We start from the raw sequence: 16,380 nt of genomic DNA on the forward strand, positions 1-16,380 counted from the left end.
CTGTGTGTTTGAATCCATGCAGTACCTCAGGTCCTTGAATGTCCACAGGAAGATGCTTGGCAATGCAATACCTCCTCTTGTGCTGCAGCTGTTGAAGAGGTAGGGTCAGTAGATCTTAAAATACAAGTCAGCAAGGCTATCATCCTCCTTTTTGCATAAAGTTGCCTGAGTAATGGGTAAACTAGTAGAGGTGATTGCTTGCTTTATCCAGCTCCTGCCTCGCTTTAGTCCTGTCTGCTCAGCACAGTTCATTGGGAAGGAAAAAGCCAGCTATACTTAGGTCAGCTTTCAGCAAAGGGGACTCCAGTTGCCATCCCCATGGGCAAGAAAACAGATGGGTGGCTGCTGCTGACTGAGGAATGTGATAATCTGTATAGAACATGAGTGGTGTTTTTTGTTGTTGCTCAATACTCCATATGACTGTGCTCAATGCCAGAGTAAATTCCTTTTTAATGGAGGCACAGTTGATCTATAACATGTTGGGAAAATGCAAACTGGCCTTGAAAAAAGCTGCTCTGCTCTGAATTCTTCAGGGAGTGTCTGTTAAGAACAGTCTTGAGTTCTGTTACTTCTGTTACTGTAAACCAGTAGCCCCACCATCTGTAAAAATGCTTCATTTTTTTTTTTCAGGGGGTGATCAGCTGTTGCATACATGATTGGATCTCTTTAATCCCAAGAAAATGTAAATAGTTACAGATTTTTATGGAATAATTGCAATAATTCTGACAGAAGATTGGTCACTGTAAATGGCTTAACAAATAATGAATTTCGGCAGTTCTGTAAGTATACCTATGTCTGTCTTTTTCTCTTTAGTACAGCCTCATTTTTCCTTAGAAGTGTGAACTTCTCAGTTACAGAAAATGCCCTCACTGTTACATGCTGTGGCTTAATTTCCTAACACCATGATGTTACTGTCATTTCTACCAGTGAAGGTGTAGGGTCGGTTGGTTTGTATATAGCCTGGGCTATACCACTTTAAAGTCAAAAGTGGGAAGAGTGCAGACATACATGTTAGGGTGTTGTCTGTTAGAGTGGGTGGATGGGAGGGGATTCAGTGCCAGAAGGGAACAGTTAGGGGTAATTTCCTAGCATTTTTTTTCCACAGATAATATTTCTGTGTTTATAAAGCTTATCAGTAACTTTTACCAAGTTGCCATATACACACCCTTTAGATGAGGCCAAGAATTTTTTAAACAAGTTTTTATAACTGGATTGCTTCAACAATTTGGGATTCCTTAACTGGTTTTCATCCAAACTCCTCTTAACAGTTCATTTGGCTTATTCACCCAAAGAAGGGGTTTCAATGCATCTTATCTCTATAAACTCAAACTACGTTTAAAGAAATTAGATGGTGAGAACAGGCATACAGCAGTTGAAAAGTGATGGCAGATCACTGTGTTTTGGGATATTGTGACTATCATATCTTAGAGTTGTCCTAACAAAGTTAGTCACTCAGAGCAGGTTAACTGACAGATACTGCTTTACCACTGCTCATGCTTGTAGGACTATTTTTCAAGAATTATCTTCATAGTTATTTTGGTTTTGAGTAAGGAAAGGGCGCTTCTCTCTAGTCATGAAGGCCAGGAAATGCCAGGTTTTGCATTTTGGAGGTTTTTTTTGGGGTGGGGTGTGTTGTGTATTTTTAAGTGGACAAGTCAAATGATTTTATGTCATGCTGAAACTTCTGTAACATGTCTTGTCCAGTGCCCTGGTGGCAGTTCTAGGGTTCTGACCATGCAAGCATAGATGCTGTTATGTGCCTGTGTGTCCTTGCTGCATTTAGGCAGGAAATGGCAGCTCTCCAGATGCTACAAGGGACTTGAAACCTGTTAACTGAGAGGAGCAGTTGGCAGCTTGTTTTTTACAGAAACAAACAGGCCATGTCTGGTGGAGCTGTGCCAGCTGCTGCTCAGAGGAGGCTTAGCCTTAGGCTGTGTTGTGGGAGGAAGGAGTGAAGCTTTGTACCTAGGGAGATGCTGGATTATGACACTGGTTACTCCCAGAGTGGTTTCTGGGAAAGTTCTCTTCAAAAGTGAAAGCTAAGTCAAGAGCTTGTTCAGCACACTGGAGTGGGGCTCTTTGCCCAGGGACACCAGGGCAGGACACAACCTCTGAGGGTTGTGACCAGAGAACTGGATGTTTCCCAATTTTCCAAGGGCTTCCTTCCCACTGTAGTACTGTCTCGCCTCCTGGTCCCTGGAGCCAGGCTTGTTCTGAATCAAGTATCTGTCAAAAAATGGAGAAAGCTTTCCAAATTATTTAGAAATAAACCTGTAGGCTCATTTTAGTAGCACACTCTCACTTCCCTTTCTAGGGTCTAAGGTTCAGCTGATACCTGCAGCCGAGTATGACAGCAGATAGTCACAGACATGTGAAGGGGTATTGTTCTTACTCCAATCTTCAGTGCTGTATCTGAGGAATGAGATGCTCATTCATTTTTACTGCAGTGCCTATCTGGATACTACAACCAAAAAAAACAGTCATTCTGCACACATTTAAATACCCTTCTCTCACTCTCCTCAACATTACCATCTTACTCTTCCAAAGTAACTAGTATTTTTTTGTGTTGGCACCCCAATAGTTACACTTTTGGCAGATTTATGAAATGCAGAAAAATGAGTGAACTCAGGTGATCATTACAGGGCTTTGAATTTCTTGCTCAGAACTGAACTGCCAACTATTAAGTTATTTTTAGAAAGGTTTTTAAAATCACAGTGAACTGTTTACTAATATCAACATGAAAATTCTGGAAGTCAAGCAGGGAAGTGTTACAGCTGCAAAAGTATCTTGAAAAGACTTTCAAATGAATGCAGGAATCCCAAACATCTCAGCACATTCGGCATCATAAATTCAGCTGTAGTCACAGTAAAACAGAGAATAGTGAAATTTCCATTCCATTCACAGCAATTTCATAAAGTACAAAATTCATAAACAGAACCAGTCATAAGCCATGGCATGGTTTTGCACAGCAAAACAGTACATTGCTGTAAAATTCTTACATCAAAATTTCTCTGCTTTCAGCTACATTTAGATGGCACTTAATCACAGCAAAGAAATGTCTTAGTTGTGCTGCATTTGAGTGCAACCTTTAGGTTATCATTTAACAGATAATTTAAATTTCAGATTTACACTGGCAATGATTATTGTGATTTAGATGAGGAAGGACAGAGATCTTCGCTAGATGTTGGCTAGCTGGAGTCCATTCCTTGATCTTCTGCCTCTGGCTCAGGAGGATATAATTCATCCAAAATCAGTTCTGCAAAAACAACCAAAAAAACCATGTTTGAGTTACTTTTCTACTTGATATAGTATAATTATAGCTGGTTTCTGTTTGCATTTTAAAACATACTGACTGTAGAAGGCTACAGCAAATATTTTTTTTGCAAGGTTCCATGCAAACAGGTCTTTAGGTATGTATTTTGTCATACAAACTTCTCCCCCTCTTTAATGCCTTTTTAGGTATTAAAGGAGAGAACTATCTTGGGCAGTCAATTAAATTTAGCTATTAGCGGAAAAACAATAAAGGGCACTTTGTTATTTTGCAACTAGTTCTGACTACTTACTAAGTTGAAAACCTCATTTTTGTTAGCTAGTTTTAAAAAAATCACTAGGACAAAAACATAGTATTTTGTGTTTTAAAGAAAGAACCTGAACGCTAACTGCAGGTTTGCAAGCACACGTGTGCACCAACATCACAAGCTGTTACACTGTTCTGGTCTGTTCCCAAGCACAACTAGAGAAAAGTTCTAGAAAACCTTGGGATGCTCCAATGGCATGCTTGTATGATCTGCCTTACTGATGCAATACATACACCAGCAATGAAGAATTTATCACTCTGGCTCTGAGTAAGACTAGATGCCTTGCCTGGTATCTTGTAGCAAGCACCTTACTGACATACTGGTGCCACAACACACATGTAAATAATGCCACGAGTGAATGAAGAAATGGCATCAAGGTACAAGGAGGAGAGGTAGTTTCACAAGATTAGCGCTCTCTAGGGAACAGACACCAGAAGTGCACAAAGCAAGGGGAAAGTCCTGATGGACATGGGCTAGAGAAGCTTTTGGGGTAATGAAGGCAGGTTGGGGGTAGAAGAGGAAGAAAAGATGTTAAGGATATAGGGGAAAAACAACAATTGCAGACAAGGTGTAATGCTAATTGGAGAATTGGAATAATGATTTTTTTCTTTAATGTATAGTGCAGCTTGTTCTACTTAAAGAGCTGGAGTATAGGATTTTGTCTGATCAGATAGTAGGGACATATTTCTATGGAGAAAAGAACTACTAAAGAAGAACAGCAGAGTTGTGATTCAGTATAAGGAAGATTGAGAAGCACTCAATTAGGGACTGCCTTCAGAGGTCTGAGCAACAGCCATCCATGGTATTTTGGCCCTTGTTAAATAGGGAAAGGGACAGAAGTGGAATTTCTATTTCTACAGCATGGAAAAAGCCAACATTATCATTTGACTTGTTTTACCTTCACAGGCACTCAGTTTTTGAGTCTTTTTGAGAATGGCTCTTATGCCTGGCATGGCTTGATCATAATGATGGAGAACTTCCAAACAGTGTTCGTGAAAGAGTTTATCTTTCTGAGAAAGGCTGTGTAAGAGTAAGACAGCATCCCGTAAAAACTGGGTAATTTGTTCCTTATATACACACAAGCTGTTCTCAGATCTTCTAATCTTCATCCACTGTCTATGTAACATTATAATTAGTGCTTTAACCACCTGCAAGAGGAAAAAAGTGCCTCAATACACAAAAATTACAGCAGAAAAACTTACTCCATTATGAAATTTACTGATTAATCTCTCCAAATTTCAGAATATTTTCTAGCAAGCAAAAGCAAGCTCCCTAGAAGTTGGCATCCTTTACAGTGCACTTGTTTCATTGTAGCTAAGGGCAAAAAAGCTATTTCAGCATTGAGTACCTTTAAGTTCTGAGTAGATTAAACTCAGCCACTGTAGTGACGTACCTCAAGATTACATTGGCAGTCTGTACCAGGCAATAAAACCGCGGGACTGGAACACCGCATACACCGTGTCAGGAGTCTAACTGTCTATTACAAAAACACAGATTGCATTATAATGAGCACTAGTGTTCTGCAGAATTATCAAACTACTAAGCTGCAAATAAAGGGAGGTAGAAATATTTCATTACTAGTTTCAAACATTCTTGTTTTTTTCTTAACAGTTGATCATTCTTAACCCCAAAAATTCTTTTTTCCCTGTAAAACTTTAGACACAGAATTTGCCTTGCATAGAAACCTTTCCAACTTTCTGATGAGAAAGACTAATGAGGTGCAGTGATAATGAAAATGGTTCAAAATTCTTTCAAACAAAAGCAGAAGTGGAACAAACAGTAGAACCTCAAGTCACCACTGTCAGTACAACCAATACAAATTAAGTTCAAAAAGCTCTTCTTCCTATAGATAATCATGATTATTATACAGCAAGCTAGGATTTACACTGAATACAATGAATATAATCCTAAATCACTACAGACTGCCTTTTATATATAGTAACTCATAAGGTACAGTTCAGAATTAATACATACAATCAAAATAAATCCTAGATCTTGCTTCCTTTCATTCCTCTATCAATCTAAAAGCAAAAAAAAAAGCTTAGTGTTGAAAATTCACAGCCATCCTGGGATCTTTCTTGTGTTTTTTTTTCTGAGACTAAACTATGACTGTTATGACTGATGTTCTCTTTAAGAATAATTACCAATTCAGTTTCAGGCAGCTACTCTTAAAAACCAATGTAATCCCTTACTGCAAGACAATACTTTTGGTGTTCTATTTCAGCTGGAGAACGAACTTGTTTTCGGACAATTTGTGCATTACCCTGCTCCTCCTACTCCCTCAACTGGAAATAGCAGGAAAAAGCATATGAACAAAGCTGTGGTTACCTCTTGTTCCAGCTGAAGCCAAAGCATTTCAGATGCTGATTTATCTGGTCTTGATGTAATATACATGTACAGTGCAAGAAGGAGGCAGGTGTCTGAAATAGAGATAGCTTCATTCTTTTCCCAACTAGTCAATTGTTCATGACAAAAATTAATTTTGTTGCACAAGAAAACATTTCAGAAAATAGGTAGAGTGCTGTCCTGGGCCTCATGATACAGGCTCAACTTCTTGCTTTACTTCAGACATATTAAGCAGTGCTGAAGAAACTAGTATCCCTAAACTTTATTTATGTATTTGTGGTAATACTGTCCTACTTCACTCATAAGGAACTGAACAAAGACTATTGGTCATGCATCCCTAAACGCAACAATGTCAGGAGTGCAAATAAATTAAACTTCAAACCTCCTCAAAAGCCCTTTTTTCCTCATCAACCTTTAACATAATAAACATTAATCTAGAAAGCAGTTTTAAAAATCCACATGGGTATCAAAAGCACTGTATGTAGACAGATGCCACAAGACAAACCACTCCTCAAACAATAACTGAAACACTGCACTAGAAAGCAATTTTTCAGGTAACGTAGCAGGCTTTTTGCCTTTGGGGGTTTTAACACTTTGGAGCAAGGCCTATTTGCATTACTTTCTAGTCACTCTAACATTCAACTGATAACAGTTCTCTGTGTTATGCAGTCTTTTACCTGAATGAGAACAAAGTTGAACAACCAACATATGGTGTTGAGCAAGAATAGACAACAGTCTCACGGTCAAGAGGACAGCGGGCAAAGGGGTTTCTGGACACAGACAATGCAGCAGTATCTGGCTACTCAGTAAGTGCTGAAAACTTCAAAAGAAAACTCAGTTAGAAATGGGAAATGCACCGACAAGTTGAAAATACGCTATTTCTTGTATACAGCATCATAATTTGTGCCTTTTTAGCCATTCAAAACATGCCTGATCTCAACTTACATGTCATAAGTACTAAGTGTACTGAAAAACACAGTTACCTTTGGCAGTCAGTGTGCAATTCGTACTATGGTTGTGTATATTAGACCATTAGCAGACGAAATGCCTCACTTCTGCGTGACATTCTACCTACCAGAATCAGACCCTCTGCTTTCATTCCTTAGGCATCTCCCAGCAATTGCAAAAACCCAAAATGAATGTTAGATATTCTGATCAACTGCATATGGCCTTAAGAAGTTTTCTCACTTTCAAGTGACAGCTATGCAGTGAGGCAACAGCATCTGCTTCCTATAAATATCATAAGCAAATCTTGTTACTGATCAGGGTGGTTATCACATCCATTAGCAGCAAAGGCAGTAGAAAGATCCTCAACTGCTTCTCAAAGGTGATCTGAGAAATGTGATATTCTCTCATACATGTCAAAACTTCTACTGTCATCTGCACAAATGTGTTTCAACAGAAAATGAAAATTGCTAAACAACAGAGTCTGAAATAATTTTAAAGCTATTACTGACTTACTTTATTAGCAAGTCCATTGTTGAATTTTCAGCTAATTTCACCAAAACTTTTAGGCTTTGGTTCAGTATCCTATCAGTCTGGGAGCCTCTTGTAGCAGAAAAAGCTAAAACCTGAAGCAGCTTTTTAAACAAAGAATGCTGAGTTTGATCATTACTGGGAGCATCCTGTGGGGCTACAGGCAGCCCTCCTTGTGTCCTGGTATCTTCTTTATTTTCACACAACACATTTTTGTCCATCTTGGAAACCTGTTCATCTCCAGCAGCAGAATTTTTTTCCACTTCAGTAGATAGCAACGTGTGGACAACATCCCAGCTATAAAATGCCAAATAATAAAGAATACCCAGTGATATAACTGCAGTTTCTTCAAGAGACAACCTGACATCCTCCTTACTTGACACCATATTTGTGTTGGTTCTGGGAGAAACAGCTGAATGGTTTCCACAAGAACCATTTACTGACTTGTCCGCCGATTGTACCGCTTGACAGTATGCACCAATATGGTGTTCTACCAAGGGCAAGAGATGCACGGCGCCTCGGATGTTGCGGCGTGTGAGGTGCAAGAACTCTCCCTGGCTTTCTGTTGGGCTTCCTTCAGATAATCCTTCGTCCATAGCGATGAAGTTCAATCCTGTTACTGCAAGTTCTTGAGCTTCTCGCAGGGATACAAGAGGAGCAATTTCTTCTTGAGTTGTCCTGCTGCTGGGTAGTTGTGTGGACTTCCTATCCAAATAAAGTTAAAAGAAGGAAAATACTTCAGAAGAAAAGACAGAGAACATAGTTGATATTTGAGTTATCCATATTCTGAATCAACTAATAGAAAGGCTAGAGTAATAAGAGATGTCTGTTCCCAAAATAAAATATAAGGGGGGGGGGGGAGGGGAATCCTACTCCTCGATACCTGCATGGAAGAGCAATTTCAAGGCATTCCTAGGCCCTGTCAAAGTAGTCAGAGCTTACAGCTGAGTAACTTCAGCAGCTCACTATAAGCCATTGTCTGAAACTACATTTGAAACTTCCAGTTTCATGCTTTTGATGACCTGTCATATTATCTTCCCCTGATGTTATTTTGGGAAGAACAAGTATCTGTACATTACTGATCTGTAATATTTAGGGGCCTTTAAAGGACTACAAGGACAATAAAAAATTATTTTCTTGGCCAGAGAGGGGGGTGTGGGAAGACAGAGAAGAAGGAGGGGGAGCAAGTTTAGCTATTAACTAGTCAAACTGCAGCTACAAAGGCCAAATGGACCACCTCTACTTGCATAAATGGCAAGGGCCACGAGACATGAGCCTTGCTATGAACCCACAAAACACAAGAATTACTAATAAAATAACAAATCAGAAAAGCAAAAGGTATTTAAAGAATTAAACTGTAGCTCCTGAAAGTGAAAAACTACTATAATTTATATCCAATATTCATATTTAAAATGCTTTACCCATCACTATAAATATATCTTGGAAAATTGCACATATATTGTACATTACAAATTGAACATAGTTTAGACTTTGAAGGTATAAATCCTACTGTTCTTTTGATCACATTTTCAACATTTTCTCCCCGCTTAACTCATGATCACATTTATATGCTTCCCTCATTGCAATGCAAGTTTTATGTGCTTAAGTGGCTAACAACAGCAGCTAACAGTCACTCCCAGGTTTTACAAAACATGCTTTTGTGCCTTCCCCTAACATACAAGTTTATATCTTAGTGTTATTCCACTATTTAGTATCTATGATAATCAAAGATGCAGAATGATGTTCCAAATTTTGCATTAAATACTCTAAGCAAAACAGTAGTTAATAAATGAATGAGCTATCCTACATGAACAAGCATTTCTTGGTATAGAGAATGCCACTATACTAAGAACATGTCAGACACAGTTTAACAAAAACTTACGTATCCAAATAGTTAGGCTGCGATACAGCTCCAGATAGAGGCTCAGAGTTACTGCTAAGAAGATGGCAGAGTCCTAGTAATGACCCAGGGACAATGGGCTGCTTCATCAGTGCATTTAGTAAGATAGAACCTGAAAGGATACAAAATTGTCTTTGGAGTAGCTTTACCATCAACAACAACAAAAAATTAATATTTCAAAAGATTAGCCTTATTTATAATGCTCTCAACCTCAAAATATGTTTTCATTACAAATTTTCTTTCTCTAAAAAATATTTTTTTCAGAAAAATTAACTTGATATGATTTAAGTAGTAACCAAATTATATCTAGAAGTATTTTAATTACAATCCCGTAACACCAAATAGCTCAACCCAAATGATCATATATCCCAACTATGCTGACGACTTGCCCTCCATGTTCCAGTCCAGACATTAAAATTACGTGATGTGATTCTATTTGGAATTGGAAATAAAATAGTTCCCTGAAGATTTCCTGGTGTTGACTGTTGTAAACGTTGCTTTATTGTTTTTACTTTAATTTAAAAAAAAAAACCAAAACAACGTACATTTTCCTGTTTCTATATTGGTTTACAATAAAAAGCATAATTTATTAATACTGAAAGAGCCAGCCTTGTAATAAGATGCCTCTTGATCTGTATCCTTCCATAAAGCAAAACCCAGGCAAACTTTTTTTCTTAACTAGAGTAACAACACAAGAGTGTTGTTAGGATACAAGATGATGATAATATAATCTGAAATGTTTTACTGCAAAATCAGAATACTCAAAGCAAAAGGCAACTAGCTGTACACCACTGTCCTCTGCAGGGGCACTGTACATAGCAGGCTCCTCACATGACGCTGCCTAGTAAAGGCATCTGAGCTGTTCCTCAGAAATGCTCATTATTTCTGCATTAACAGAATTAAAGTTACCTCGTGCGTTTCGTTTAGGTACAGAGTTGTAGGAACCGTTTTTTCCCATTGCTTCGTGCTTCACAGATACAACTTCAGGAGGGGTTATCTTACTGTCTAAAGCAAACAGTAATTATGAGTCTAATATAGGAACTACAGTGCTTATACCTCTGTATCTATCCTTTACACACATTCAGTTAGCCAGTTGTTATATAGTAAGTAAACAGAGAGTAGACCAGTAAAAAACATGTCTTGTATAACTCAGATATGTCAAACAATAGTTAAGAGCTGTGATGCAAGTAGAATTGCTCCTCAGAATAAATGAGAAAAGTGAATATAATTTCACCTTTACTGTCAGATGCTCCAGATTGTTCAGTGTTATTGCTCTCAACTTTTCTTTTAGAAAAAAACCAATACCTTAAGTTGAATTCCCACTACTAGCAGAGATTTACATGACATTAGTTAAAAATCAACATAAAATTCTAAAAAAAAAAAGTAATAAAATTGAGCATTTCATAATCTTTCAGTCACCTATATGTGTCACAGTTCCTAGTGAAACTGAAGCCAAAAGCCTTGCAGCATTCAGAAGACAAATAATGAAGTGTGTTTTTCAAACAAATAGGCATATTGAATGTTCTTATAACGAACAGTCAGGAGGCTGAAAAAATAACAATACTAATGCTTTAAGGCTACTGTATTTTTCTTTTTGATGGAGTTCATAATGCCCATACAGTTTCAGATTGAATACTGTGACTGAGAGTAACCTCCCAAATTTTTCATGACTCTTCCTGTAAGGATTAGTTGATGATGTCCAAATTTCTTCCATTTATTGTTGCCTATTGGAAACATGGCAGACAGAGCTGCTACTAAAAAACCACCATTTTTGTTTCATATTGTAACAATCTTCAAATACATGCATATATTAATTTCCTAAGCTTTACTGAATGAATTTCAAGATACAGTTTTGTGAGAATTACTGTCCTACACATAAAAGAGGAAATGAGTATACTGTTTCAGTTGCTTCTTTCAATACAGCTAAATATGTACCCTTTAAAATAAAATCCCCCAAAAGGTCCACTTCAAAGCCAAAACCACAAGAATACAAAAAACGCATTAGCTGACTAGCAGACCAATTCAAGAAACAGGCAAATTATTTTCTGTTCTTCTTTATCCAATGAGAAAGGCAGATTAAAAATTTGGATATTTTAGTTCATCACATAATAAATGAAAGTTTTTCATTACAATAGCCACTTCATTGTTGACATCTTGGCATCTGGTATATCAGCATTACCAAACTGTGAATTAAAATGATCTTGATTGCAATTTCAGTCATAGCTATTTAACGTCAATTGGTATAAAACAGAAAGGAATTTAAGCAAAAACAAAATAAATACTTGTTTTTCTCTACAGTGAACTTCCTGAAACTGTTCATATAGTACAGAAATCTTTATCTGAGGCAGAATGTTCATATGCAGCTAAAAATACTGCAAAGCTATATATGGGTTTACCTTCTTTGATCGAAGTAGTCGGGGCAATGAGATTTCCTGAGGAACACAATGGTCTAGTGGACGTTTCAGCATTGAAGGATTCCTTTGTAGGAAAAGATCTTTTTCCAGGCTGTGGAGAACATCCTTCTGGTTTCACTTGTATTGCAAAATTCTTTTTAGGGCTAAAATAAAAATGAAACACTTAGATGCATCAATATTTCTTTTGTAATTATTTTATTAAACAATAAACAAGGATCTATTAATGTTTAAACTCTGCATTTCTGTCACAGATACAAAGCAAGATCTTTCTGAGCAAATTCCACAGAGGTCAACAGACTTACTTGGTTGCATTTTTTAAAGACAATGGATCTAAGAGTTACACGAATAAGGAAAACCTCTTTAATAGTTTAAGCGCACATATTATAAAAAGGAACGCAAATTAATTTCCCAAAACCCCTACCTTGGCGTTAAAACCGTCTGAGTAACGTGTTTATTTCTTTCACAGTTCTGAAGTCGCGTTCTTAATTCATTCATTTCTGCATCTTTGAACTGCAACTCTGACTGTAATGACAGTAACTGAAAGAGGAATTAAAAAGACAATTTTACTGTTAATAATTTAGAGGTGTTTTAACTGCAGAGCAACTAGAATTACCGTAAGATTTCAAGATTACCATCTACTTACTGTGAACGCTGCGTAACATCTCCATTTTTACATGTGCTAGTCCAATTAATACTATTTTAGAACCAAGTGTCAAAATTTCAGGCAAGAAGCATATGACTTGTTAAGACAGACCAAGTGCCATGCAGAATGTGTCTACAGAGAGGCCGTTAACAGCAGAGTAAATGGGGCAAAAGCAGCCACTGTCCTCTTCAGGGCTTTCAGAAAGATGATGGCAACAGGAACAGCAATCTGATCAGAGTCATAAAGCATGCTCTGTTGCTTTTTTCCATTTTAAAATACATTGCAAATTTTAGTGTTCTTGGGATTGCTTAAAAAACAGTAACAAGTAAATGAAAACCTCTACCACTTGAATTTTACTTTTATTTTGGCAGAAGAAAACCCTCACAGCAAGTTCTTACAAATGCTTTCTTCTAGGTAAGAAAATAAAAGCATACATTGTTTGGAAATTTCACACAAATGTTCTTCCTTTGACTAGATGGTCTGTGACATCATTAAGTCATAAAATTAGCTTCTGCATGTGACATGCAGGTAACTGTCATATTTACAAACCTTTTTGGAGAACTCTTTTTCCTTTTCACTTAAGGTCTGAGATTTTTGCTGTTCCAATAGCATGTATGACCTTTTCTGCTCCTCCATAGCACACTCCATCTGCTGCATTGAGTCACGCAAAATTTTAATTTCTCCATTTTTAGTAAGAATTTCATCCTGCATTTCTTTCAGCTGCAAACAGATGAATTCCATTAAAGGATGCATATAATCAAAAGTATGTATTTATATCACTATGTGGTTGAAAATTAGGTATATTTATACTTTCTAGGGAGAAGAATGCTCCTGTAACCCAGTTCAGAAATTCTGCAATGTTGCTTCTAATCTTTTTCTCATTAAATCAGGCTCAGCTACTGTTTTCTCTAACAGAATTATGAAATGACAGCAAAGGCATGTCTCCATATACCATCCTAGTATCTGACAGAGACCATTCTTCTCCTTCCCCTTCTCTGTGATTATGTTCTTTTTTTTTAAAAAAGTCAACACACATCAATAATTTATTCATTGTTTGGATTATAACAATAATTTAATTATAATATTTCATCTAGCATGGCAGCCAACAAGCACACTGTGCTAAGACAAGCTACCACCCCCAGACAGTATCTTCATGATGTACATAGTCTCTAACGCTCTCTGAACAGCCATCACCACTCAGAGACAAGACTTTGGAGAGATAATAAATGTGTTACTCAGAAAAGCATAGGAAAAAAAAAAAGCAGAAAGACACCTCTATACCACCGTGTAAAATTATGATGTACCCCCATGTTGAACACAGTGTTCAGGTGGGAACTTCCCCAATAAAGGGGGAAAGATCAGAGAACAGAGGTAAGGGTGATGAGAGAAAGGTAGAGCAGGAGCCTCCCATCTGGGAGAAAGCACAACTGTGAGGAAACAAAGCTCTATCGAAGTGTGAGTGCTATGCACAAGTTATTCCCTGTTACCACCCCTCACAACAACCAAAACACATCCTCTGAAAATCACTAGGTGCAAAGGTCAAAATAAAATCAAAGAAACTTCCTGACACAATGTGTTGTTAAGCTGCAGACCTCTTTCACACTAAAAGGTATCCAAAACTAAATACACAAACATTTAAAGACAATACACTATACAATATTAAATACAAGTACCTACATTAAATTTTACCAGAGGCTAGAAGGCTATTCTGGTGAAATACCACCATAAACTTGCTCCGGTCTTACATTCTTCCTAAACTGTTTGCCAAAAAGGGATGGACTTTGTATGGGCAACTGTACCTTCTTACTTTTCTGCGCCCACTTCTTCCCCACGGTATCTTTCCATAAGGGATTATCAGAAGGTAAAGTAACATAACACAACTTAAAAGTAACTTTACTTTCTCAAATCTTTAAGTTGCACAAAACAACTTTTGCTGACCCCTGCTGACAGGACAGTGGAGAATCAATTTGATAAGAAACAAGTAAAACTGACAAATTAGCATTTGCTAATCTGAAATGACCAAGAAATGAAATACTGCTCTCACTCTTAATATTACTAGAGCTGTTTCTAGCATGACGCTTGTAATAGATCCATGGATTTCAAAGATTACTAATCAACTTGATTAGAATAAGATAACTTGAAACTGAACTTACGCACCTTTCAGTTAGCCCTATCCAAAAATGTGATATTTAGAGGGGAGGGGAAGATATTGCTAACCTTCTGTTTAATTTCTTCATGCTGTGCTTGCAGTACTTCAAACTGGAATGCATCTCTCATCAGACTATCTTCCGTACTGCTCCCTGGTGCAGAAAAAAGCCAAGATCTGTTCTGAAGCACGGATGATGTATGTACATCACAGATGACTTAACATCAAGATTTTGTTATTTACCATCACATACCTCTGAATATCTTAATATTTATACTGTCACTACAAACAGGTAAATTGCATGCATCTGATCACCGCGGTAACTTTCTTAGAGTTTATGCATCAATCCTCAAAACAGAGGAGAAAACCTGCCCCCCAAACATTTCTAGTATCTTAAAACAGTAAGATGACCCACAGGAAATGCAGCGTTTCCTCCAGGATCATTTTAGTTAACGCACCCTGCACAAATAAGGGTTAACTGAAAACTTTTTGACCTGGATATTAGAAATGTTAGCATTGCTAAAACATACTTACAAGATTTAAGCCCTTTGGACTCTAATAATGAACAAAACCCTGTATGCTTTTTCAAAGTAACTCTGAAAATTACTATTAATATGAGATACATTACGCATTTACTAGTGAAAGTTAACGGTTAGCAAAAAAAAAATCTGGTAGCCGACATGCATGATACTATAATTTATACTTAAAGCATATTAAAAGTTTATGAAACTCGTTTGTTTTTCTGAACACGTTTAGCGGGCAGTACCGACATTTCAGGTACACGTTACCACACACACTGCCAGGGAACAGGTTCCCAGGACCGCTAGTTTAATGCTACGTGACCGCTCGGACGTTGCTTCTTCGAATCTCCAGTAGCTCTCTGAGCAGCTAGCATACCACCGTGAGGCTCTATAGCCAGGTGGGATAACCCAAAGCAATGCCTGGAGAGATAACAAACATATCCCCAAATAGCTTGACAGTACAGGGCAGCTTCAGGAATCCAGGTGACAGCAACAACCGCGTCACCCTTGACCCGAGACCCGACTGTCCGGGCGAGCCCCACACCTCGCGCGGTGGAGGGGAGCCCCCGACCTCCCTCTCGTTACACCAAGCCCCGGCGCGGCCGAGCCACGCTCAGCCCCGCGGCGGCACACCCACCTGCCAGCTTCCTCCCCGCAGCGGCGGCGCCGGCCCGGGGCAGCCCCGCGGCCGCCCGCCGCTCGGCGCCGCTCGCTCCCAAGGCGCCCCACGCGTGTTTCGGCAGGTCCGCCCGCGGCGCGGCGGCCTCCTGCGACAGCGCCTGCGAAGCCAGGATGTCGATCTCCTCCAGGTCGTCCGCCGTGAAGTCGTCGTTGTCCCCGAAGGGGTCTCCCGGCCCCTCGTCGGGCCCAGCCGCCCCCGAGCTCTTGGGGCGTTTGTGAGGCGGGAAGCCGTTCTCCAGGGCCCCGCCGCGGCCCGCCGCGACCGGACGGGCGGCCCCGGCCCAGCCCGCCCCACACAGCACCGGGCCGCTCCGCTTCCGCGGCCCGAGCGGGAGCTGCGCTGCCATGGCGGGGGGTGGGCTGGCGGCCTCCCGGGGGGCTCGGGGGACGCACCGGAACAGCCTACGGCGCCGCGGGAGGACCCCGGCCGAGCCCACGCGCTGCCCCGCGCGCGCCGCGCCGCTCACCAATCACCAGCGGGCGCGCCTCGCCCCGGGCCAATGAGGCGGACGCCGCGTCTACGGCAGCCCCCGAGGGTCAAACCCAGCGCCAGCGCGCAGCGGCTGGCTGTAAGCGTCCCCGCGATTGGCCTCGGCGACCCGCGCTGCAAGCGCCTCGCTGATTGGCTGGGCCGGCTCGAGGGGGGCGTTGGCGGGAAGGCTGGTCCCGCCGGCG

At 39.7% G+C, this 16,380-nt stretch overlaps 1 protein-coding gene and 1 long non-coding RNA gene across 2 annotated transcripts; one reads left to right on the forward strand and one right to left on the reverse strand.

Annotated features, from left to right (window-relative positions):
• Positions 1-560: 560 nt before the first annotated feature.
• Positions 561-14,696, forward strand: LOC141947925 (uncharacterized). Its single transcript, XR_012630306.1, has 3 exons — positions 561-779; positions 6,594-6,730; positions 14,608-14,696. It is a non-coding gene; the product is annotated as an uncharacterized LOC141947925 (long non-coding RNA).
• Positions 2,634-16,172, reverse strand: ATRIP (ATR interacting protein). Its single transcript, XM_074879644.1, has 13 exons — positions 15,662-16,172; positions 14,575-14,657; positions 12,907-13,077; positions 12,136-12,251; positions 11,697-11,857; positions 10,210-10,305; positions 9,283-9,412; positions 7,386-8,105; positions 6,602-6,744; positions 5,907-5,998; positions 4,972-5,055; positions 4,477-4,726; positions 2,634-3,256 (listed from the first exon to the last, which is right to left on the reverse strand). The coding sequence occupies exons 1-13, from the start codon at positions 16,050-16,052 to the stop codon at positions 3,189-3,191; spliced, it is 2,505 nt and encodes an 834-aa protein (XP_074735745.1). The 5' UTR covers positions 16,053-16,172; the 3' UTR covers positions 2,634-3,188.
• Between the last annotated feature and the right edge of the window lie 208 nt (positions 16,173-16,380).

This window comes from Strix uralensis, chromosome 10 (genome assembly GCF_047716275.1).
Source record: "Strix uralensis isolate ZFMK-TIS-50842 chromosome 10, bStrUra1, whole genome shotgun sequence".
Lineage (NCBI taxonomy): Eukaryota > Metazoa > Chordata > Aves > Strigiformes > Strigidae > Strix > Strix uralensis.

Excerpts from the sequence above, each read along its gene's own strand:
- ATRIP (XM_074879644.1), bottom strand. The coding sequence starts at position 16,052 with ATGGCAGCGCAGCTCCCGCTCGGGCCGCGGAAGCGGAGCGGCCCGGTG. Across the intron at positions 10,306-11,696 it reads GACTACTTCGATCAAAGAAG|ACAGTAAGATAACCCCTCCT; the intron begins GTAAACCCATAT and ends TGTTTGCTTTAG. Across the intron at positions 3,257-4,476 it reads AAAACTGAGTGCCTGTGAAG|AACTGATTTTGGATGAATTA; the intron begins GTAAAACAAGTC and ends TTGTTTTTGCAG.